Below are 24,660 nucleotides of genomic sequence, written 5' to 3' on the forward strand. Positions count from 1 at the left end.
TGGTGAAATCTGTGTGAGTCTGACTTAGTCCTTTCAGTCTCAACTGCTCAGTGATGACGCTGATGATAATTGTCACAAGACTGAGACGTACATTTCTAAGACCTTAGCTGTATTAGCCCAAAATGCGAAAACGAGGGACTGTAACTCCTGAAAGTATTATCATTTTCATTGAAAAAAATTAAATATTATTCTTCCCCCTTCCCCAAAATTTTCTCACCTGAACGGAAGAAAATTAACTGGAAATCCTAAAATGTTGCATTTATTCGTTGACTCAGATTCTCACTAACTGTTTAACCCAATGAAGTTTTGCTTTCCCAAACACATCAAGAGCTCATTTAGACCCGGTGCTTTATCAGAGTCTCTGTGTTAGCCTAGCACGTGGCTTTGCACACGCCTTCCTTAAATACTTGAATTGAATGTGGGCTTATGTGACTTTTTATTACACCCGGTTGCCAGAGTTCTGCCATGAGCTTTGTGTCCCAATATAGCGTGTCATTCTTATCTCCTGGCTTAAAATGCTGTGCCTTGCAGAAGGCTTCTGTGAGCAAATACTTGAGGAAAAAGCATCACCCCCTTTCAAAAGGGCTTGAATATGGTCTTTCACGAGGCTATTACAGTGCCTTACACCTCATTATGATCTACCGGGGAGTTATTGTGCACCATGTAATGGAGGCTAAATTCGTATTTTTCATCAGCTGATTAGTATTTCTGAATTGGCTCTGGTGCCAAAAGGAATATTTTCCCTGACTGTTTCTCCTTTTCAGTAGTAATATAAACATTAAAAAAAAAAAAAAAAAAAAGCAGTAGAATGCATCCCCTCTCCAGAAACAAACAAAAACCAATTACGGCCAATCCTGAGGGAAGTCTTCCATGGAGAGCGCCAAGAAAAGCAGAGAGAAAGCAGAACACCTCTGCCTTTATCTGTCCTCTCTGCCCAGCTCTTTAGCATCACGTTTCCACAGCCCAGCTCGGATTCTTTCATGCCCGGGTCAGGAGGAAGGATTTTTGTCCTCAGCACATGATTGATGGGTTGAGAGGTATGAAATTTAATCTGAGAGGGGTCTGTTCCCTCCAGGGCTCATTTGTGATATGTGGTTTCCGGCTGCAGGTCAGAACATAGGGCAGCCCCGGAAACCAGCCGAGGAAGCAGTCATGGAGCGTCGCTCTAAGCCACCCACTGACCACCTTCCTTACCTATAGCCTCCTCCAGGACGAGGTGCCTGGGAGGGGACCGAATAGGAGAGGGTGAGAGGGCCGCGGTGGAACGTGGGGCAGCCTGCCCGCCCCCTCACTCTGTGGTCACAGCGACCACCCTGATGCAGGGCCTGGGCTGTGTGTCCTCCGAGCACTGCTTTGCCCGTCCTGTGCTCTGCTGTGCATCACAAGGAGGCTGACCCCCCCGCAGGGTGTGTTTTCCAGGCTTCCTCGGCCTTGGTTTTGCTTTTACAAGGTTAGTTTTCTTACTTTGATCATCTCACTGATAGCACCATGACCCTTCTTTCCCTTTTCTGTGTAATCTAATCATCTATAAAATGAAACTCTTTTCCTTATTTCTCTGGTTTGTGGCTGGAGGGAGATTGGATGCGGAAGGATCTCTCGCTCCCCTCAGCGGAGAGAGGGTGGCGGCATCTCCAGCAGTGGCTGTGCATCTGGGGCCCTGAGGCGCTCCAGGGTGCCCGCTGCCACCAGGACACCTGGGTCTGGCGATGCCGCCTGCTTCCTCGGCACCCCCACCTGAGGGCTTCCCGCTTGCCTCGCGGCCAGGTTACTTCCTAGTCGCCTCTCAGGCTTCTCAGCTCTTCCACCACCTGTAGAGCTAGTTCCCGGCATTAAATTCCCTCCGTGGGAAACACTGAATGGTTCCCATTTCCCTGCCCAGACTCTGGCTGCTACCTAGCTTCCTGGTACGTTTGTCTTAGCCCTGGCAGGGCGGTTCCTCAGTGCCGTGTTGTTTTCGTGTCACCAAGTTGCTTTTTAAAAAGTTAATTCACACAAAACGTTATGGTAGCTGACAGAGAAAAAAATCTGACAATGAGTGTGTATATGTCCATGTATGACTGAAAAATTGTGCTGAACACTGGAATTTGACACAACATTGTAAAATGATTATAAATCAATAAAAAATGTTAAAAAAAAAAGTTAATTCAAACCAAGCATGATGCATGGTGCTAACGTGTCATCTCAGCAGGACATTGTAAACATTTATTACTGGAAACTCATAAGATCAGGTCTGGTACCTGATAAGCCAGAAGGGCTTAGATGCACTTTTCTCAATGAACTTTAACCAAATAGAACATTAACTCTTCCAAAAGGTGAGCCACAAAGTCTCTAGAAGAAAAGAGCAGATGGGGTGGGGTCACTGTACCTGCAGTGTAGACACTGGAGTAAGACTGATCTGGGCTCGTCTCCCAGCTCTCTGGTCATCAGCTGGGTGAGCTCGGTCCCTATGTGTTGCTGGCCTTAGTTTTCTCAATAAAATATAAGAATAATAATAAAATAAGAAGATAACACGTATGAAGGTGCTCATGCAGAGAACACAGGTAAAGGGCCCGACGCAGGAAACCCTTGGTCTTACCTTGATCTTCCCTTTGGGGCTGCTTTTCTTGCTTGGATTCTCCCTCATCTCCCCAGCCTGCTCCTTTTCCTCTCCTGTTTACCCTTGTCATTTGCAAAATGAAATTCTTCTCATTTCTGTAAAGCTCAGCTAAAGTGAAATTCTCAAAAATATAAACTTCGCCTGAAAACCAAGGGAAACCAAAAAAGACATAAATAAGCAGATACAGAAGTGGTAACGCCACCCTCGTGAAGGAGGGGTCCCTGAACAGGTATCGTCCGTGTCTTTGTTTCCCCGGGCCTGGCTCACCTGTCACGGACGCCCCCTACCTCGCGGCACACGGCCGCTGGCCACCAGCGGAGCCCTTGGAACACAGAAGCTTGCCTGGGTACAGTGTCCCTTTCAAAGATTTTTATTCCCCCCAAATAAAACTTTCCCTGCTTTCACCCTGCATGTGTTCCTTGGAGGTTTTATTTAAATAAAGGGACTCTCCCCCTCTCAAAGCATCTATTCATTCTGTTGCCTCCAAACCTGAAATCTTTGAGCTGGGGAAGGTTCTGAGAAGGCTGCCTTTCAACAGATTAAACAGCCTCTTGGTCCTGGAACAGGTACTGGGATTATCTCGCTAAAAGGCAACCTCGTGTACATTTTGCCCCTTTAGAAGTTGCAAATCAAAGAAACAATACTGGTTGAAACCTGATTCTTCCTCCGCTTTGGTAATACGTTCTCTTCATGGTTCCAAGGATCCAACCAAATTAACTACCAGGGGCCTTCTGTTAGCCCTTTTGCTTAAGTGTAGTCATTTCTGTAGAAACAAATTAAAAAGATGCAATCTTCAAATAATGTTTCATTGTACCTACCAAAGAATAAACAGCCATCAGTAATCCCCAAGCATGGGCATCTTCTTGACCTTTGGCTCAGCCAGGCTCTCAAGGACTATTGCAAAGGAAAATAGATTTTTTTTTCATAGGAAAGAAAAGGTTTCCTCAGAAGCTTTTCCTCCATCCATCTACTCTAGACCACATATACCTGCCCCTCTTTCTTCCAAGACAGGAAGAAAAAATGGCTTTCTGCTCTTATTTTCAAGAATAACCAGAGGCTTCTAAACTTTGGATACATAACTAGACAGAGTCTTAGAAATAGAAGCCAACCTGTATAATGTAAAGAGACAGGATGCCTGAGTAGTGGGAACTCAACAGCTTGGAAATAATCAGCATTTTTGACCGCACACATTTCCAGCACTCTGGTGCATGCTGGCCTGGCACTTTTGAACATTTTCCCAGGTGACTTGGCATCACAGAATTCTGTCTTCTATGAGGAGGTGGTACAAGCACACAGGCTCTGTGAGCTTATGGTCCCTTTCCCATCAAAATCTGCCACGAGGGAACATGGGCTGTTTCGGGACAAAGTTGGTCTCTGTTTAAAGCTGCTATTGAATTGGATCAGATTGACATTCCTTGGTCTATGCTGATTGCAAATAGTCTGCTGCTAAAATACTGTCATATTGCTTGACACCTGTGCTCTAGTGATTTAGAGAGGAAAAAAAAAGTCTACTGGTTGCCAACAAGGTGATGAAAATGTTTAAGTTCAGTGAGATTTCGTTCTAAATAAATCTGTCTTATCTATGCTTTTCTTAAAGCTTAGAGTTCGTTTCCCTTTCTTCCTTAATTCTATTATAACATTAAAAACATCAACTCATCTGAAATGTATTGTTGATAAAAAGCAAGTGTACATTTATACATGTATATTTATATTTACAAAAAGTACTTAAAATTAATACTGACTTTTATTTCCCCCATTGATTATATTTTTTAAATTAGGACTAAAGGAAAAACCTTCCAATTTATTTTCAATGGAATAGATTCTATCTGCAAAAAGTAGAGTTTTTAGTATAAATTATAATAATGTCTGTGTTAGATTTCTGTGACTGCTGTAACAAATTGTCACAAGTTCAGTGCTTAAAACGACACAAGTGAATAACCTTCCAGTGCTGTAACTTAGACGTCTGAAATCGGTCTCACTGGGCTAAAATCGAAGTGTCAGCAGGCCCGTTGCTTCTGCAGGCTCCAGGGAAAATCACGCATTGTTTTGCCTTTTCCCTCTTCCAGAGGCTGCCCTCATTCCTTGACTCTTGGCTTCCTCCATCATCAAAGCCAGCAAAATTGGGCTGATTCTTACTCTCTAGTTTTAACTCTTCTGCCTCCCTCTCCCGTCTTTTAAGGACCCTGTAATTATATTGGAACCACCTAGAAATCCTGACTCTGATCCTTAACTTAAGTACATCTGCAGAGTCCCTTCTGTCAGGTAATCTGACATATTCACAGGTTCTGGGGATAAGGACCTGGACATCTTTGGGGCCATCTTGTGGCCATTATTCTGCCCATTGCAATCTCAAAAGTAAACCTGCTGTCTTTTCTTGCCTTCTGAAAGTGGCATAAACAGTGTTGTATTGATGGTTCTACCACCACCTTTGACTAAATGTATCTTTCCCCTGTTTGGAAATGCCATGACCAGATATTTCAGAAAAATAGAGTGAAGGGCTTTCCGTAAGACTAGGGGGCTGTGTAGCTGTGTAGTAAGTCATTTCCTGGGGATTCCAGTTCAGCACCTTCATCTGAAGAATGTAGATAAAGATAAGAGCTTTATCTAGATCCTGGAGCTGTTCTGACAGTCACAGAATCCTGAAAACTTTGCACGCCACTTGGCAAATGAGAGAGATGGTATGCTAGCTGCCCCGCTGGGTTCTAGGAACTTGAGTGCATAAAGCCACCAAGAAGCATCATTTAAAAATTAAAACTTTCTGAAATTACAAATTGCAGGAAAAGAATTATAACTACATGAGAAAGGATGAAATCGCTCATTTCCATTCTAAATCAACCCTCTACCCCATCCCCTGAGATAGGTCATTTTAATCTCTATTCATGCTTACCTTGTTTTGCTTTTTCCCTCTGCCCTGATGTTTGCTGTGCTTTGAGTAGATATTGATGGATTTCCTTCTCATTAAGCCTACAAACATCTAATCATTCCTATCTGTTTGGTTTTTTCCATTTTCAATAATTCGTATTTAAATTTTTGGCAAATTGAATGGTCTAATTTTGCCCTTTGAATGCCTATGCATTCAAGTTCTATAGGTAGATTTTATCTCTTGGTTTTTTTTTTTTAAACTCTATTTTGAGTTTTATAAAATGGATGCTTATTATCCCCCAACCCATGATTTTCTTTAGTGAACTTTTTGTTTAATTTTCTTTTGCTTTAACATTTTATTTTTCAGACACCTCTCATTGAACCTCACGTTCCTCTTCGTCCTGCTAACACCATTACCAAGGTAATGGGATGTAGGTGGGTGATGAGCCAGCAGAGCTAGCTTCTTAAGTAACTACCAGAAATGGTCCAGATGTCAGAGCATCACCTCAGGAAACTTCAGATACACTTTCTAGAAGCAATACACATTCAGTGTGTCTCGGTTCTCAGTGTAAGACGGTCACATGACACACAAGTGAACACATAAATGTATGAATGAATTGTATTTTTCAAGCGCAGAGTCAGATTGTAAAGTGATTTAAGGATTCACCTGGTTTGTTTTCCAACTATAAACTCTCCTTCTTTCTCTTCCCCTCCTTCCACCCAATTAAAATTCAGGTTCCTTCAGAGAAGATCCTCAGGGCTGGAAAAATTTTACGAAATGCCATTCTCTCTCGAGCACCTCACATGATAAGAGACAGAAAATACCACCTAAAGACGTACAGGTATGTGCAGTAATTCTACAGGCCATGCCCCCCTCAGATTCACGTGTAGTGAAATCAGAACAAACTTGAATTTCCCTGTTGTCCATCTGTGGGCAGCAGGTTTTATAATCCTCCAGGCTCTGGAAGTTCAAAGCTTGCCTTACATCCCCACTTAACTTTAGTTATCTTTAATATTCCCAGCAGTTGCTCCTAAACTAATTTGCTTAGACATTGGTTTAACTGTAATGAACAAAGAAAGCTTTTGTATTTCTGTTTGCTAGTGTTTTTTAGGAAAGCTACTAGATTTAGAGGAGATTCAACTAACATTTACTGAGTGTTTCTTTATACCAGAAGCCCTGTAGCAGGCCACTTTCCATACATCATCTCATTTCATCCTCATTACAACCTGTGAGGTAGGTATATGGCCATCTTTCAGATGACAAAACTGAGGCCCAGAGAGGTTAAGTAGTTTTCCTTGACCAAGTCACAAATCTGGTGAGTGGCAGAGCCAGGGTTTAAACCATGGTTGGTCGATTTCCGAGTTCAGTGACCTTTTCATTCATTCATTCTGTCATTCATTCATTCCACAAATAATTTATTAGGCTCCTACTGGGCCCCAGGCACTATTGTGTTCCAAACCCTAAGGATACAAGAGTGAAAAAAATATAAAATACACTTTATGTAACTTACTTTCTAATGTAGGATTTCATTCTAGTATGTATATGGTAAGATATTCAACTCTGTATCTCATCTATAATCACACAGAATAAAGACTCATTACAATTATCACTGGAGTTAAGAAATTATAAAGACTGGGCCCGTGTGATTTAGTGGAACCTTCTGGGATGACTGAACCCGGTGGGTCATGAAGGTGGGTCAGTGAAGGATTCACGGCTAATCTTCAACTTTTGATTTTATCAATTCAGTAAGGGTTTAGGAACTAGAATGGCCCGTATGTGGCACTCAAGCCTTCACTCCCTCTCCCTGCACCCAGGGTTCAGACTCGCAGCCCTCTTTAAGCAATCAGTTGGACTCTCTTTCTCACTTGGCCTAGACATGACCTCAGAACCCACCAGACTTCACATGAGTCAAAACCCATTTGAGAACCAAATTCACAAGACATGGCAAAAAGCTAGAATATAAATTTTCAAGTTACCATGAAGGATATATATCTTTCTAGTGACTGTCAACCACGACAGAACCTGTAAAATGATACCTGGTTCACCCTCTAGCAAACCTTCCAGGATATGCGCCTCAAGACTCAGGCTCTTTCCCAAGGACAGAAACGGAAAGACACTGCATATTCGTCCTCTTCTGCCCTCCGTGCGAACTAACACTCTTCTGCTTGTGTCTGTCATGAATATGTTGACAAGGCCAAAACTGACAGTTTATTTGTTACAGTTAGATTGGCCTCTTGATAGAGTTCCAGAAATGAGATGGAATTTGAGAAACACTTCGTATCAGTAGCATGTTCCTCTTAGGGGATGTTCCATCTCTTAAGTCAACTTGCTCCTCTTGCCCTTTTAATGTTGATATTTACCAGCTACCATTTTGGATGATTACATTTGGAAGCCTTTTCCTTCAACCCTGGAAGTTCATTCTTTGTGGAGTCCGTAGTTCCTACACACTGCTATAATTTTGAGGGAAGTAAAGGTTAAAAATCATGGGTCCGTGTCCTCAGAGAGAGAGTTCAACCTTTTTAACTCATCAAGTGGATCTCAAAATCTCACACGGCTAAAGAACCTTTTTCTTTTAAAATTTTTTATTATTTTTTCCTTAATTTAAGATGTGATTATACTTTCCCAAGTGTTGACTTGCGTTAGGGAAATTCCATTAAATATGTCATCTTTGGTGACAAATAATGGAAACTAGAAGTAAGAAACCATAATCTCTTTCTTGCTCCATAGTACTAAGATTTTAAACCCCTGAAATATAGGTGTCATGTCTGTTCCACACCCTATGACACAAATTAATGACCTGTTGATAATGACCCATGGACTCAAGTGAAAGCCAGAGGCATGATTTCTGTTTCCTGCAAGACATTTTGAGTTCCTTTGCCCAGATCTTTTTTCCAGTTGCATCCTCTCCCTCCCTACTGCTTCTCGCCCGCTTACGTCATTGCTGCAGTGTTAGGGGATTGAGGTCTCCCCAGATGCAGTGTTACCCCGGTGATCGCCATGCTAGAGATTTGCTGTTAATCTTAAGACAAGTGAAGGTCATCAATGGAGGGGAAACCCAGTGATTCCTACGTAGCACAGTTACACGCGGCACAGCTGCGTGTCTTTGCTCCCCGTTCTGACTGCCAGATTCTGTGCCCTGTCCCAGGGCCCAGCGGCTCTGCGAGCAGTTCAATTCCATGTGCTCTTTTTAGTAAAAGTAATCATTGTATTAAAATCCCCTTGAAATTGATTTGATTTTTAAAATACTTTTACATGCCTTTTTCCATAAATAAATTCTCGAAGTAGAAGAGGAACATTTTGACAGGTCACACGTTTGGTTCTGAATAAATAGAACTAGGTGCCTCTGTGCCCATAGAAGCTCTAATGTGTGGGTAGAGAGTGAAATCAGAGCAGTCCTGGAAACCTAACAGCCTTCTCGGTACATCCTCTCTATGGAGTGTTCTCAGATCAGACCCAAATCAGGACATTCCAAGAACTCTGTCAGATTTCAGAGTTCCTAAGGTATCAGAACTGGACATGGCCTTAGAGGCCATCTCTTCCTCCTCTTTTCTTTCACAGATGAGAAGTCTGAGCACCAGAGATTTGAAACGATATGGCTAGAGTCACATAGCTAATAAGTAGCAGACCCAGTGCTGTATCTCACGCCTCCTCCCAGGCCTAGCTCTTCCTCAAGTGGGCCAGCCCCAGGAGTCTCCTCCAGTTCAAACTAGAGAGGAGCTCCCTGGGCTGGAACCAGCCTCGGTGCCCCAGGGATGATGGCATCCTTAGCATGGGAGGGGAGGCCACCAGTGACTCAGACCCAGCTGCAGGCAGCCAGCTGCTCTGTGACTCCCTGCTTCTTCCATTGTCCCTTGGGATTCCTCCCTAAGACTTCACGGTCCCATTTCCTCCATTGAGCAGGCATGCCACGAACACCTGCCCATCTCTCCCCACTGCAGGTCTCAGGAGTTCCTATTATGTGTTTGTATAGTTACTTGTTTCCTGACTAATGCACATAGTTTGCCCATCCCTTACCACAGAGGAGCATCTGAGGGATGAATGTGTCACTATACAGAAAGCATTTGGAGCTCCTTAGATGAGTGGCTCTGTAGAAGTGCGGATGCTCATTACATCGAACTTTCTTCCAAGAGATCTGCATTGCTAATTGCTTGTTTCTCCCAGCACCCCTCTGAGGAGGATCAGTAGTATTACTTGAAGACAGAAAGTGCTATATAATTTTGCACTTACACAGAGCCTTTCATGGAGCCCCTCCTGGTGCCTCACAAACATTAACTCATTCCTCACAAAGCTCGAGTGAAGGAATTCAGAAGTATGCTTTGCCTTCATTCTGCACTGAGATTTCCCGGGACCAGCTCAAGACGAGAGTTTCTGGCCCTGGGATTAGCTCACCTCGTTGTGCTCCCTGTCTGTAGCGGCCCTGCCGTCTCCCCTGGTGCTGCACCTTGCAGTGCTCTTTCCTCTGGCCAGCCTTGCCTAGAAGGTTCTCTCATGAGTTGAGTGGTTTTATTGGTTTGTACCAAAGTGTGGGAACCTGAGGCCACGTCATGGAGTGCTTTGTTTGCCCTAAGACCCCTTCTGGTGGAAGAGCTCTGAGCCCTTCGGGAGGGTCTCCCCTCAAAATCCATCTCCCCTCCTTCATCTGCAAGGGGGTGACTTCCCATCCTTTGCATCCCACCTCTCCTTAGACAATGCTGTGTGGGAACCGAGCTGGTGGACTGGATGCTGCAACAGACTCCGTGTGTTCACTCCCGAACTCAGGCTGTTGGCATGTGGCAAGTCCTGGTAGAAGACGGTGTCCTCAACCACGGTAAGATGAGCCACAGTCTCTGGAAAAAAACCCTCAAAAGATGCTAAGCGCATTTCCCAGGGTGAGTTGCTGCTGAACTCCCAAATGGGCCAGAAAGAATTATGATCCCTTTAGGGACTCGCACTAGCATCTTCATTCAGCAAAATAAATGCAGTGAGTGGATGCTGTTGATTGCAGTGTTCCACCATCGTACCTTCCTAACTTGGGAGAGCGTATGAGGGGAAGATGAAATTGCAACCCGAGCGCATCAGTTCCAATTATGTTTATTAGTTTGCATTCACGGTTCGTTGATAGCGTGATTATCCTCTGAGCATCGCGCAGCAATCCTGATGCAGGGACCGAGTGAAAAGGCAATGGAGTGTGTGGCCGGGCTGATGACACGAAAGAGAGTAATGAATGCAGAAGCTGCGTTTCCTGGGAGAGTCAATTTGTGTACCCACACAATGACCATATTTAATGTCAGGAGTGTGCCCTGTGGTGTATGTAGCCCCTGATATTTGCAGGGGCTGTAACTGAGCTGTAACTGTTTGGGGCTGGAGTGGAACTGTGGTTCAGCTCCTCATGCCGTTTGTTTAAAGATCACTTTTCCAAACTGACAAACTATTAAAATCATTCATTTTTTTAATACCTGGGCATCTAATGATGGTCTTGCCAGCATTTCACAGACTTTACTGTGTATACAAATCCCCTGGAACTCTCGCTAAAACGCAGATTCTGACTCAGCAGGGCTGCGATGGGTCCTGAGAATCTTCATCTCCAATAAGCTCCCGGAAGATGCACTTGCTGCTGTTCCAGGGATCACATTTTGAGCAACAAGAATCTACCACTTCTCTGTAATTTTTGACAGTATTGATGCTCTTTCTTGAAAGGGGGCTTAAAAGCTTTTAAGAGACTTAGCTGAGGGATTCTGAGCCAAGTTCATGACTTTGCCCCACTGAGATCTAAATATTCTTGTTTAAAGGGAACAAGAGAAAAAACTCTTTAAAACTTTAACTGGCAGGAATTTACCTTAAGATCCTTGTAGGGGTATAAGACCTAGAAGTTTGGTCTTGTCAGTTTTGTTCAGACAATTAATTTTATCCTTATTTTTTAAGTGCAGACAGACGTGTTTATAAACAGTACCTATAGAAAGAAAAGCATCAGATCTGATCTTGACAAAGTAGGGTGTTCATTTTAAGTCTGTGCTTTAAAAAACCATTACAGAGCATGATCTGGCAGTAGGTTATTTTCCTGTTTGGGACACAACCCACTGGCTAGAAAATGTCACCGAGGCAATTTTTACCAGTCAAGTGCTCATCTCAGAAAAGTTGGCAGGTCCTGGTAAGAGAGTCCCAGGGCGGCTCAGGAGGTGGGCGGGTCGGAGAGGCAGTGAGGTGCCGGGCTGCGGCCGGAGGTCGTGTCCAGCTGCACCGCCCTGGGCGAGGCGGAGGGAGAAGGGTGCGGAGTCTCACCGCCTTGCTGCCACTTGGCTCTGCTGCCCGACACCATCCATTCATTTCTGGTAAACAGGCCCGGGAGGCAGAGGTGCAGCAGCTGACACTTGCCTCCATGTTCCCTGCAGTGGACCAGGAGCATCATTTCCAAGATAAATATTTATTTTATCGATTTCTGGACGACGAGCATGAGGACGCCCCTTTGCCTACTGAGGAGGAGAAGAAGGAGTGTGATGAGGAGCTGCAGGACACCATGCTGCTGCTGTCGCAGATGGGCCCCGACGCCCACATGAGGATGATTCTCCGCAAACCGTGAGTGAGAGCGGATGGCACCCCCTGCAGGTCGCCGGGCCAAGGAAGGCAAGGCTGAGTTCAAAAGTCCTGGCCTTCCTCCACTCAGGGCCAAAGGGGAGACTCCAAAGGGGTGACACAGTGGTGTTTGCCTCTTGCTATTTTTTTCTTTGTTTGAACCAGGTAATTCTGTTGCCCTTTCGCATGAGTTAAAACTATAGAGACTTTTAGCAGTTGGCCTAGGATATGAAAACTGAATCTACACATTAAATGACTTTGGTCCATGGCAAATAGAAACTGCTCTGCTTCTGTGCCAGACTGTGGCAGCCCCTTTCTTCCTAATGCAGTAGGGCAGGGGTCCTCAGAACCACAGGCCTCATGCCTGTGCTCCTTATGCCTGGGTGGATTCATTCATTCATTCATTCACTCAGCACATCCTTTCACCCCATGAGAAGCTTCCACTCTTTCGCTTAAAGACACATTCTTTTTTTTAAATTGAAGTGTAATTGATTTACAATTGTATGTTAGTTTCAGGTGTACAACAAAGTGATTTGGTTATATATTTTTTCAGATTCTTTTCCATTATAGGTTATCACAAGACATTGAATATAGTTCCCTGTGCTATACAGTGAATCCTTGTTGCTTATCTATTTTATGTGTAGTAGTTTGTTAATCCCATACTCCTAATTTATCCCTTCCCCACTCCCTTTTCCCTATGGTAACTATAAGTTTGTTTTCCATGTCTGCAAGTCTTTCTGTTGGTATATAGATTCATGTGTATAATTTTTTAGATTCCATGTGTAAGTGGTGTCATATAATAGTTGTCTTTCTCTGTCTGACTTACTTCACTCAGTATGATAGTCTCTAGGTCCACCTATGTTGCTGCAAATGGCATTGTTTCATTGTTTTTTATGGCTGAGTAGTATTCCATTGTATAAATACACCACGTCTCCTTAAGCCAGTCTTCTGTCAATGGACATTTAGTTTGCTTCCACGTCTTGGCTATTGTAAATAGTGCTGCTCTGAACATTGAGGGTGTGTGTATCTTTTCAAATTAGAGTTTTCATCTTAAAGGCACATTCTATTTTTTATTGAGTTTAGTCAGTTTACCATGTTGTGTCAATTTCTGGCGTACAGCACAAGTTTTCAGTCATACATGAATATGTATATATTCATTTTCATATTATTTTTCACTGTGAGCTACTACAAGATCTCGAGTATATTTCCCTGTTTTATACAGTATAAACTTGTCTATCTATTCTATAAATACCTGTCAGTATCTATAAATCTCAAACTCCCAGTCTGTCCCTACCCACCCCTCTCCCCACTGGCAAGCGCAAGTTTGTATTCTATGTCTGTGATTCTGTTTCTGTTTTATATTTAAGTTCATTTGTCTTCTTTTTTTTTTAGATTCCACATATGAGTGATATCATATTGTATTTTTCTTTCTCTTTCTGGCTAACTCCACTTAGAATGACATTCTCCAGGGACATCCATGTTGCTGCAGATGGCATTATGTTATCATTTTTATGGCTGAATAGTATTCCATTGTATAAATAGACCACAACTTCTTTATCCAGTCATCTGTCGATGGACCTTTAGGCTGTTTCCATGTCTTGGCTATTGTAAATAGTGCTGCTATAAACATTGGGGTGCAGGTATCTTTTTGAGTTAGGGTTCTTTCTGGATATATGCCCAGGAGTGGGATTTCTGGGTCATATGGTAAGTCTATTTTTAGTCTTTTGAGGACTCTCCTTACTGTTTTCCACAATGGCTGCGCCAAACTGCATTCCCACCAACAGTGTAGGAGGGTTCCCTTAAAGGCACATTCTTAAGAGAACACTATTCCGTCCATTGGGACCTCCACTCAGCTAGTGAGGTTCTCTCTCCCGTCCAGCACAATGGAAACCCACCTAACCATCAAAGCAGCCCATCCGCTGAGGCTGAGGACTCTGAAGTGTTAAATCAGATCAATCCAAAAAACCTGTTTTGAGCCCCTCGTCTTTTCGTGGTTTTCTGCTAATTTCCCTGGGACATACGAAGATGCGTATGCTTGAGTCCCAGGCTCAGGGAAACCTTGTCAATAAGGGATGACTTGGCATGTGGTTCTGAAGCCACCGCACACGGGGCTTATGTTCTTCTGCTGGAAGTGGAACCGCTCTCCACCCGGCAGCCAGTGCCACCAGCTGTGGGTGTCGACACTGAGTCACTGGCCTGGCCAACCTCCACTTACCCGCGGGTCTCGGCAGGAGCATCACCCTTCCCACGTCTCGTGTGTGCACTGGGCAGGGGACCCCTCCCCAGCTTCCCCAGTGTGGGCCCTGCACTCCAGCTCACACCAGCCTCTCAGCACTGCCCCCTTTCTTTTCCCTGGGATTCTTCCCCTTAACTTGTCCTTACTCCAGGCTGCCGAAAGGCTCTTCAACATATCTCATTTTTCGTCCCACTGTATTTTGTCAAGACTTCCTCTTGGGTCATAATATCCTGCACCATGTGTTTCAAAGGCCTTCCCTCCACCCAGTTGGCATCATCATCTTTACTCCAGAACCATGGTTTTCAGGCCCTTTAGCGTCAAAACCCTTTCTTCAAATAAAATTTGGCTGGAAAATCCAAAATAGCAAACAGAAAAGCCAGAGCTTCCCTTACCTAATCATGAGTCGTGGCCAAGAAACTTGCCCAAAAGTTAATTTTCTCTCTGCCCTGAAGGACCACAGGGGCGTGTGACCAAGGAACACGGGAGAATCCCCGGGGTGCAGGGAGCTCAGATGGGCGCCGCCACGCGAAACCACACTCCTTCCTGTCAGACCCCTTCCCCTGCCTCTTCCCCACACCCCCGTGTCTCATTGTCCGTCCTTTCCGCTTGCTCACCATTCCCTGGCTCCATCCTTTCTTGCTTTTCTTGCTGCCACTTCATCCAAGCCCACACCATACAGTGGTGCTGAATCAGACAGGGGACAGCCCCACAAAGGGCGCTGGGAAATGTGGGAGGGTGTTTTGGCTGCCAAGCTCCTGGCATTCACTGGGCAGTGGCTAGGACCAAGGGATGCTGAACACACCCCAACACCTAGAACCCTGCAAAATAAGAAACTACCCTGAAAAGAATGCCCCTGTTGAGGAACATTGTTGGAAACTTTGAGTTTCTTCAAGGCAAAGACATAGCTCATTTTACTTCACTCATTCAATTGTTTATTTAGTCTTTAACCAGTATTTATTGAACATCAATTTTGTCCTAGGTACTGTGTTAGTTGCCAAGGCTGCAGCATTGAACAAGAGGGTTGCACCTCCCCCATAAAGCTTTCTATCTAGTGCCAGAGATGGACCCTAAACAACTAGTTATGCAAGCGTTTAACCAAAGCTGCGTTACCTACTACAAAGGAAAATGTCGTGTGTGTTGGTAGAATATAATATGCAGAGGTAAACTGAACTTGCTGTGGAATTAGAAAATTCCTGTCTCCCTAGCTCCATGCATTATATCAAGTAGACCCTCAGTAAACCTTTGCTGAGTGAATGAACGAACAAATGAACATATAATCCCAGCTCTGATGTTCCCTCGGCTCTTAGTTGCTTCAAAGGAGACAGAAATGCCATTCGATTCACGAATAATTTTGAACATCTGCCAAAGAGGTTTTCAAAAAGTAGTAAAATGACCCCTGCCTTTGGAGAGTTTATAGTGCAATGGGATAGGCACCCCCAAATTAGACTCAGATGCAAGAAGCGCATATTGAATGCCTGCCATGTGCAAGGCGCCATGCTGGGGGTATTCGTGCTGTTTGATTCACCCTCCCGAGAGCCTGAGAGCTGGTGTCGTGAGTCACCCTCAGAAACAGGAGCCCGTGCTTGTGCTTCCTTGTTCTTCCACACAGCACCGAACTGCATGATCTTTGGCAGCCCAAAGATTCCTCAGAGAAAATTACACTCCAAAGATTGGACTCCTCCCGCCTATCACCGGCTGTTAAAGTATGGATTTCGCCAGTATCCCAAGGTGCATCATTTTGGGTACCTTGGGGATTTACCTGTCTTCTCAGGGTTGATGAAACTGCAAACATTGGAATTGAGCTGGTCATTCTTCTTTTGACTCAGGACTCTTAGATTTCCTTTCTATTGGAATGACAGCTCCTCTAGAGATGGAAAAGTGAAAAAGAAGGAATCTAATTCTGTGAGACAGACTTTCAAACTCTACACACACACACACCCTTTTTTTTTTTTTTTTTTTGATCTGATAATAATCTTTGGAGCTTCTACTTTATTTTATTTAAGTAGAAAGAAAATAAGCTGAGGTGGGTGGGTATAGCCGGTGGTAGAGCATGCATGAGGTCCTGGGTCCCGTCCCCAGTACCTCCATTAAAAAAAGAGAGAGAGGGAGAGGAAGGAAAGAAGGAAGGAAGGAAGGAGGGAGGGAAGGAAGGAAAGAAGGAAGGAAGGAGGGAGGGAGGGAGGGAAGGAAGGAAGGAAGAAAGGAAGGAAGGAAGGAAGGAAGGAAGGAAGGAAGGAAGGAAGGAAGGAAGGAAGGAAGGAAGGAAGGAAATAAGCTGAGCTGATTGAGAATTGCCGGTATCACTACTGTCCTTAAAGAGACCAGCTGAGCACTTTGCTCCTGGAAACCTGAGGGCATGTTCACAGGACCTGGAAACGTTGACTTTTTACTGCCCAAACTGCCAAATCACTAAGAAATGTGGAGGCACGAGATACATTGGTTCCGTGTTGACCAGGGCAGGACCCCCCAATATTTTAACTCAGCACAGCTGCATTTTATAATAGTCACCACTGCCAGAGAGGTTGCAGAACTCTGATAATTACTGGGAAAGAAATAACACAATATTCTTTGATGAGAAGATTACTTTGAGAATTTGATTGTATAATGAAGATGTTGCTTTGAAAGGTACTTCCTATTGTTCTGAATCGGAGACTCGCTAGCAAAAAAAAAAGTGTCACTTGTTTTGACAGGCTACTTAGAAAAATTCTCTGTTTATTACATTAACGGCAGCATTTTAACTGTCAAACTATGAAAGAATGTTCTGTAGTTTAAAAAACAGAATAGAGCTTCAGGGGAAAATTTTTGGCACACTCTTGTTGCTATTGGTATTGAAAAAAAAACATACATTCTGAATGTGAAATTAGCTTGTTATGTGGTGGCAGGCAGAGTGACTCACAATGCCCATCCTGGTTTCGCAGGTGCAGACCTGGATGGCACTTGGGGACAAGTGCTATAGAACAGTGACAGTTTGATGGCGCTGTTGTTGCAGCTCCCAGGCAGGGCCATCAAACCTAAAATGAGCTCTTGGAGCTTATTGTTTTGATTTTGCTTTGTTTATAAGTCTAAAAACAAGAGGTTACCCTACAGCAAATAGATATAGTGGAGACCCTTACCAATAGGAACATGCATTCTGGCTACCTTGGAGCGGGCACTCTGGATAGGGGCCCACGGGCAAAGAGATGTGGGGTGAGCAGGGAAGCAGAATGCTAGAGACTTGAGGCCAGCTGGATAAACAGGGACGTCAAGGAGACAGAGAAGGCTCTTGCTGTGAGAAGTGCTCAGCTGTTTAGAAAGGTCTGTCAGAAAACAGCCTCAAGGCGGCAGGGAAATGACGTAGATGCCGTTCCCTGCATCTCATCCTCCCGTCTGTCTGCACTTTTGAAATTCCCTAAAATCCTAGAGGCTTAAGTCTGTTGGGCCTGAGCAGAAGGGGAGGGGAATGAAATTTTATATATATATGTTTTTATATATGTGTAAAAACAAGTAAGAGAAGTGTTAGCAGGTTCTGGAGGCTTCCAAATGGGTCAGAAACTCATAAACCTGAGTTCTCTTATTTCATGTGATCAGATAATATTTCCTAACATAAGCTACAGGGCATACATTGAAAGGAAACAATTTAAGATAATCAAGTGATATGAGAAAATACCAGAAGCAGGGATGGGGTTTGTTAGCAGTCAGTTGGCTGCATTGACACCTCTGCCCACTGTTCCACACATTTCCTCTAGAGGGCACTAGAGATGCTGTGTATTCTCTCTTAATTAGCAGAGCCTGTTTGAATAGGGTCTTTACCTGTCCAAGCTGTTTTTGAGGGTGTGAAATTTGAAATCCTGATGACTATAGGGAAATTTGTTTCTTCAGCAGAACACAGATTAGCAAGACTAAAATCACTGGTGCCTAGGGTTTTGATTTCTGTTGGGAATATGCCAAGAGAATGTTCAAAGTTACGAAGTCCATCCTCAGATGCAAATCAGTGAGAAGAAAAGCATCACTGAAAGAGTTAATCTTTATGAAATAAATTCACTGCGAATCTTTTCTTTCACTGCATGACAAACTGCCTTTGTTTTCCCTGGAAAGATTGCTGTGCCTTAAGTGAAAGCTTGTGGAATTCACCAGAAGAAATGATTGCGTTAAGTGGACCATCTCCTGAGTTTAGAGTTACCTCTACCCTGTAAAAGTGATTTACCACTTATCCCTCATGTTCACATGCCCAGGAACCCCACCATTGGATTTCTGCCGCGAGGACTCAGATTTGGGAGAGAGAAAGATGGATATAGCTGCCCATTTACAGTTTAGGGATCATTATAAGATTGTCTCAAGGTTTTAATGACTTTTTATTGTTAAAATCAATCTGTTCATTGTAGAAAATTTGGAAATTACTGAAAAGAGTCAAAGAAGAATAAATAACACCTGCCGTTCGCATCTTACAGAGATTATTGTTATGAACATGCTGGGGCCTATCCCTCTAGTTCTTTTTTCAGTTCCTAACTTTTTGCATTTAATAATATATCATGGCACTCTCCCTTCACCTTCAATATTTTTTGAGGATGGGATTTTTTAATAGGTGCAGAGTAGTCTCTCCTCTGAATGTTCCTTAATACATTAGGTTGTCATTGTTGGATGTTTAGGTTGATTCTCAAGCCTTTTCTTCTAAACAGCAGCAGAAAATAATGTTCTAGTGCTCTTCTTCCCAGAATAAAGAAAGAATTCCTAGCCTGGCAGGGGGCACAGGGGTGGGGAAAGATGTCAGGAAAGTTCCAGCAAGGAACAGAAGGAGTGCCCAGACCAGGAGGGCTGGTGACTGTGGCTGGAGAATTAGGCCAAGGTCAGATTGAAGGGGGTCTGCTCTGCCCTCCGTGTTCCTTGGACATTATTTCATCACCATCTGGGGCACCACTGAATGGTTTAAAGGGAGGTTTGGCATGGCCAGCTTCACAGTAGGTAGGTTTCTCCACTACTCATAGAGAATGGGTTAGAGGGGCTGAGACTAAAGATGGAACGCTGGATATTGAGCATCATGAGATTAGAATTAATTATATTTTGAGAATTTAATGACAGCATTGGAGATACATGCACTTGACCTAAGAATCAGAGAAATAAAGTGAAAGTAATGTGAAGCACAAGGGCCCTGGATTCTAGTCTTACCAAGATACCGGTAAGTCCCCCAGTATCTCCAGATTACAGATCTCTTAAGCTGTGACATGAGCTAGATAGCTGCTTACCTTTCCCCATGTTCACACAAGGAATGTAAATGGAAAAACAAGTGCAGTAGTATTTAACTGCAGCCAATGTTTATTGAACACACGTGAACTAGGCACTGTGACTTTCTAATTCAGTTCTTTCAGCAGAACTATGAGGGAGTTATTAATATCATCCCCATTTTATGGATTAGGAAACTGAGGCTTAGGTTAAGTCACCTGCCTGCGTTGATCTCGAAAGTGGTGGGCTTAGGATTTGGTCCAGATCTTTCTGACTCTGGTGCTGTGTTCCGTACTGTGGTCTACCACCTGTCCCAGGACGAAAATGTCAAAAATGGCCTCTTGGGTTTGTTCTTTGAGCATTATTGAAGAAAGATATCATGGAAATCTGATTTTAAAATAATTATTACAGACTAATCTCATCTCATTAAATTATTACTGTACAGACCTGAATGTAGTACAAAAATGTACCATCTACTGTAGAAAAAATTCATATCAACACACTGGCCAGAATCACAAACAAAACTTAATAACTAAAAATAAATCACCCTGTGTATTTTATATAGTGGCCTCACACACATCACCTCTTTGAACCTTAGAATAGCTCTGTGAACTGAGTCGGACTAATGTTATTATCCACCATCTACAAGTGAAGAAACTGAGCTTAGTCGACGTCAGGTGCCTTCCTTAACATCACAAAGTAGTGTATGTGGCTGAGCCAGGAACTGAGCCCAAGTCTGCTTACTTCAAATGCAATTTCATTCATTTTTTTCCATGAGTAATAATCTTTCCTTTCTAATTAATTGCCTCAACTGCTTCCTCTCTAGTGGATTTACTTGACAAGCAATGGAATCCAAAGAACCTCCCTGATTCATTAAGAATTCGTTTTTGTAAGGAAAAATCAGGCATCCACATAGCATCTCCTCAAAAGATGTTTGCATTTTCTACCTGACATATCTGTATCATATACAAAGGCGGGTCACTGTACTATCTGCTTCCATCCAGATTTGTTTTTCTCAACTTTCTGATTAGGTGTTTTAAAGGAAAATATTTATATTTGCACCTTTTAAAAGATTTAATGTTAAACTTCTGCCATATCCTCATAGTCTACACTTTTGCTGGGAGAATTCCTGGCATATTCAGTTTCTAAAGATGAAAAACCTCAAATCGCATTGTCCCCCAAACACTTAGCCCTCAGGGGCCCTGAATTTTGGAACCCTTTCCCCATGTCCTGATGGGGATGGCTTCACCTCTCACAAATATTCTTAAAGCTTTTACCCTCAACTGCAGTTGTAAACTGTATTCATTTCTAACTTCCCAAGGAAGGGAAGAACCCCCGTGTGTACTGGCTTTACTATCAGAGCAAGAAAATGCCTAATTGTATCTGATAAGCTTAAAATGTCCTTTTCTGGGCTAAAGGTAAGGCGAGGGGATGGTGGTGTGGCCGGGAAGTGAGAGGACAGAGCTGGGGAGTACACTGGCCATGGCCAGCCCCCGGGCTCCTGGAATGTCTCGAACTCTCAAGAGCTGGCTCTTAAGAAGCAAGGGTCCTGGGAGGTGAAGAAAAGTCAGAAACAAACACATTGTGCTGGTTTGTTAGGCAAAGGTGTGGGAAACCACACCAAGCTTTCCTTCAAGGGAAGTGGAAGCGGTGAATCTCAAGAACTTGAGAGTTTGGGAAATGATCCATGTTTGAGAAGTGACTTGAGAGCAGGAGAACCAGGTGGACCGAGGTGCAGCATTGCCACCAGAATAAAGCGTTCCACTCCCAAGAAAAGAATAATAAAGCATTTCCTTTATTTTGACATCTGAGCGGGCCTTCCATAGATGTTTGCAGTGTAGACGTCTGTGGGTGTTTCCCCCATGCACCAGGGGATAGTTCTGCGGGGTGACCCATCTAGAAGAGCTGGGTTGTTTGCCTTCTCACCCGCCGAGATCACCACTGGCCAGGCCAGTGTGCCTGCTTGGTGCCTGGACCAATGTCTCATTTTACCCACGTTCCAATAACTGAGGAGCTCTGTCTCTGACCTTGATAAATTCCTTAATACGACTGTATTTACCAGCAGCTTCCAATATCACCTGAGCCCTCCCACCCTCTAATGTATAAAATGCCTTTCCTTCCATCCCCGTTCATTATCTTGTCTGTAACTAGACATTGCTGCCGGAATGCATCTCCTGCAGAAACTAGGCCTTTCCCCAGCAGGATCCGAGAAATCCACAACAGCCTGGCGCCACGCAGATCTGTAAAGAAGCAGGGATGCCTGATACCTCTCCCTGTGACTTCCGCGGAAGGACAGTAACGACCAGGTGCATTCACCGGCTGCCACTCAGAGCAGCCAGAGTCGATTCACATCCCCAGCCTTGCAGGTTCTCTGTGAAGGCACGCTGGGAGTTCCATCCTCCTGCTCCAGGCACGGTGTTCCCCTGACTCTTGAAAGCCCGGCTGCCGTCAGTCCTGGGACCCTCTCGTTACTGTCTGAACAGGCTGGTGGCTGATTTGCAAGATCTCTTCTCTGTTTTACCCTGTCGGCCCCACAAAGACCAAAGCACGAGAGGTACTTAATGCCACTGTTGGCCACGACAAACCCGCTTGTAAAACGTGACTTTGTTCAGCAACGGTGGTGCCAGGAGGCTCTGTTTTAGATGTTGTGGGGCCTCTTGGGGGGTCGTGGGGAACATCAAGAGGCGAATCTTTGAATGATGCCAGAGCAGAGAGGTGAGTCTTTTCTGACACACTAGATGCACAGTAGCTCTGGGCTGGTGGCCTCCGGCCAGGCTGGGCTTGTGGTGTCACTGCTGCCACTAGCTCAGGGACCCACGTGGGGTGGGAGCAGGACCCCCATTTGACTCTGCAGACACAGGTTGTCCACAGCGACTTCTGCTCCATCTGGCCTCCTCTCTAGGACTTCCCTCCACTTTCAGTCGTAACAATATGTGGGTGGAAACGCCTCGTGGTAAACCTTTCTTGAACGTTTTTGTTGCTTTGTTAACTGTGAATATACTCATTTTTTTGTAAAGCAAGTCTCTTCACACCTTGCAGTCCTGACTTCTCTCACCTCATTAAAACATGTGCTGTAAACAGGACCAGAAAGTCGGTTGCTACCTGGGTGGATGGCCAAATGACAGTGGCCTGCCCTGTGATGCCATTAACCACTTTAGACCACGGGCTTGGGTTTTTTCCTCCCGCTCTTTCCCCCTTTCATTTGGAATGTTATTCAGGACTCAGAGACTAAACTCCCCCTAGGTTTTGTTCCATTCTGTTTCCCGTGGCTGTGATGGCTTTCTGCATGGCATCCAGCGGAAATCTTTCTTTCTTCTTTTCGGTTATTGATGAATGGAGGCCTGGGGGTAGAAGTCCCACGTGGGTTTCTGCAGGTTGATTGTCCACACTCCCAACTGAGCCTCCCCTGGGAGCGGAGGAGGGGGAGGGGGGCTTGCTCTCAGCCAGGCCTCGCTTTCTGAAAGGCTCATGGGGGAGCAGGCAGGCAACGCCACCCCCTTCCTCCCACTAGTTGCCAAGCTAAGGAGGCTTTCCCAGGAACGGATCCCTTCCCGGGATGTCCCTCATGGGAGAGCTGCCGCTCCCTTCCGTCCTCTGCGAGTGTCTGGTGGGAGGGCCCAGGGCTCTGCTTCCTTCTCAGGCCCCTCCTGGGCATTTGGCTTTGAGAGCCGGTCTTGAGTCTGAGGCTGCCCGTAAACTCGGGGGTGGCCTGCTGCTCGGCATGTGGCCCCCGACCGGAGTGGAGTGGTCTCTGTCTTTTTTTTTTATTTAATTAAAGCTAGATTTATTTAGAGGAAATATATGACAAGTATCATTGATGAACCCCTGTGACCCTGTCCTGCCCTTGTCTGATCCGCAGTGCCCTCGGCCTCCCGGGAGTGTGGAGCTGCATCTGCCCCCAGGCATCTCTCAGCTGCTCTGTTCCCTTCAGCCTCCTGGCACCCAAGAATTCCTGAAACTCTCTGGTGTGCTGATCGTACTGCTTTATGGTCTGTCCTGGTGGTGTTGCTTGTTTTCAGTGCTGTTTTGGATTTTAAAATATCTTTTCTATCAGACCTTTAGCACGGCAGACAAAATGCTGGCCACAAGAAAGGCCCAGCCCAACAGGTGCTGCTCGGTCTTTGATGGCCATCTCTGTCCAGGCCCCTGCTGATCTTGACTTAGTTAGACCTTCAGCTGGTCTAAGATGGTCATTTCTTATAACCAGATGAATAAATTTATAATCCTATGGAAAAATATGTCTTTTCTGTCATTTGATGGGATTTGGAGTAAAAGGTGAGGTTCAGCATTCTCCTCCTGTCTTCTCCCTCCATTAATAATGAACTAGTGACCATGACACAAATGTGTGCAGTCCCTAAAGTGAGTGGTGTCATGGGCACCTTGTCTTGCTGGCCCTTCAGTGGGAAGGATGACAGAGCATAAGCCCCTCTTTCCCTCAGGCCACAGAACAAGAACTGGCTCTTGGTGCTGCTGCCATCTCCCCTGGGCAGGGACCCTGAGAGAGCAAGAATCGTGAGAACTCGTGCTTTCATTCATCTGATGACACAGATTGACCCTCCCGCCCCCCGTTAATAATGCCATCCTGCATTTGTACTGCATTTCCAAAGTATCGATGTTTTGCGTACATTAACTCATTTGATCTTCACGACAATCCTGTTGATTATGCCTATTTTGACAGATGTAGGAACAAGGCATTAGACCACTGGGCACCTAGGAAGTTCACGTTTCAGATCTCAGATCCTTTTTCTGTTTTCAACCCAGTGCCCTTTGCACTGCCATGCGCTGCTCCTTTTGAGAAAAGCAGTGTAGAGTTATGGATACTTAGGCAAATACCATTCTTTGCAGTATGTTGTCATTACCACTGCATAAGGACCATGTGCCATGGAGAGATAAAGTTCAGAGAACCAGTTTTACCTAGGAGAGAGGACATCCGAGCTGGGCTTGAAGCAAAGAAAAAAAAAATCTTAGGCAAAGAGAGGAGTGTGTGAAAAGTCTTGGAGACGTGAAAAAGCGTAACACATTTGAGGGCTTGAGAGATGTCTGGTTGTGCCTGGAGCAAAGGACATAGATGGCCGTGAGGGGAGGTGCGAAGAGAGGAAAGGGAGGTGAGTCTCGAAAACTAAGTTGAGATCTGCTCTGAAAGAGCCTTGTGTGACAAGGAGGGAGTGAGCGCTTCTGGACAGATTGAGCTTGTGGTCCTTGTGGGTTGTCTGGGAATTG

General features: G+C 44.6%; 1 protein-coding gene across 9 annotated transcripts in view; it reads left to right on the top strand.

Annotated features, from left to right (window-relative positions):
* RAPGEF4 (Rap guanine nucleotide exchange factor 4) overlaps positions 1-24,660 on the top strand; it is a 273,372-nt gene that overhangs the window by 181,334 nt on the left and 67,378 nt on the right. For 7 of the 9 annotated variants that reach the window (XM_064484913.1, XM_031451662.2, XM_031451665.2 and 4 more), the window contains 4 exons: positions 5,826-5,879; positions 6,194-6,300; positions 10,145-10,266; positions 11,828-12,011. In XM_064484913.1, coding sequence (XP_064340983.1) covers positions 5,826-5,879; positions 6,194-6,300; positions 10,145-10,266; positions 11,828-12,011 — 467 coding nt within the window. The remainder of the gene's footprint in view (positions 1-5,825; positions 5,880-6,193; positions 6,301-10,144; positions 10,267-11,827; positions 12,012-24,660) is intronic. The other 2 variants (XM_031451663.2, XM_031451666.2) reach the window with 1 other exon arrangement.

Source organism: Camelus dromedarius, chromosome 4 (assembly GCF_036321535.1).
Source record: "Camelus dromedarius isolate mCamDro1 chromosome 4, mCamDro1.pat, whole genome shotgun sequence".
Classification (NCBI taxonomy): domain Eukaryota; kingdom Metazoa; phylum Chordata; class Mammalia; order Artiodactyla; family Camelidae; genus Camelus; species Camelus dromedarius.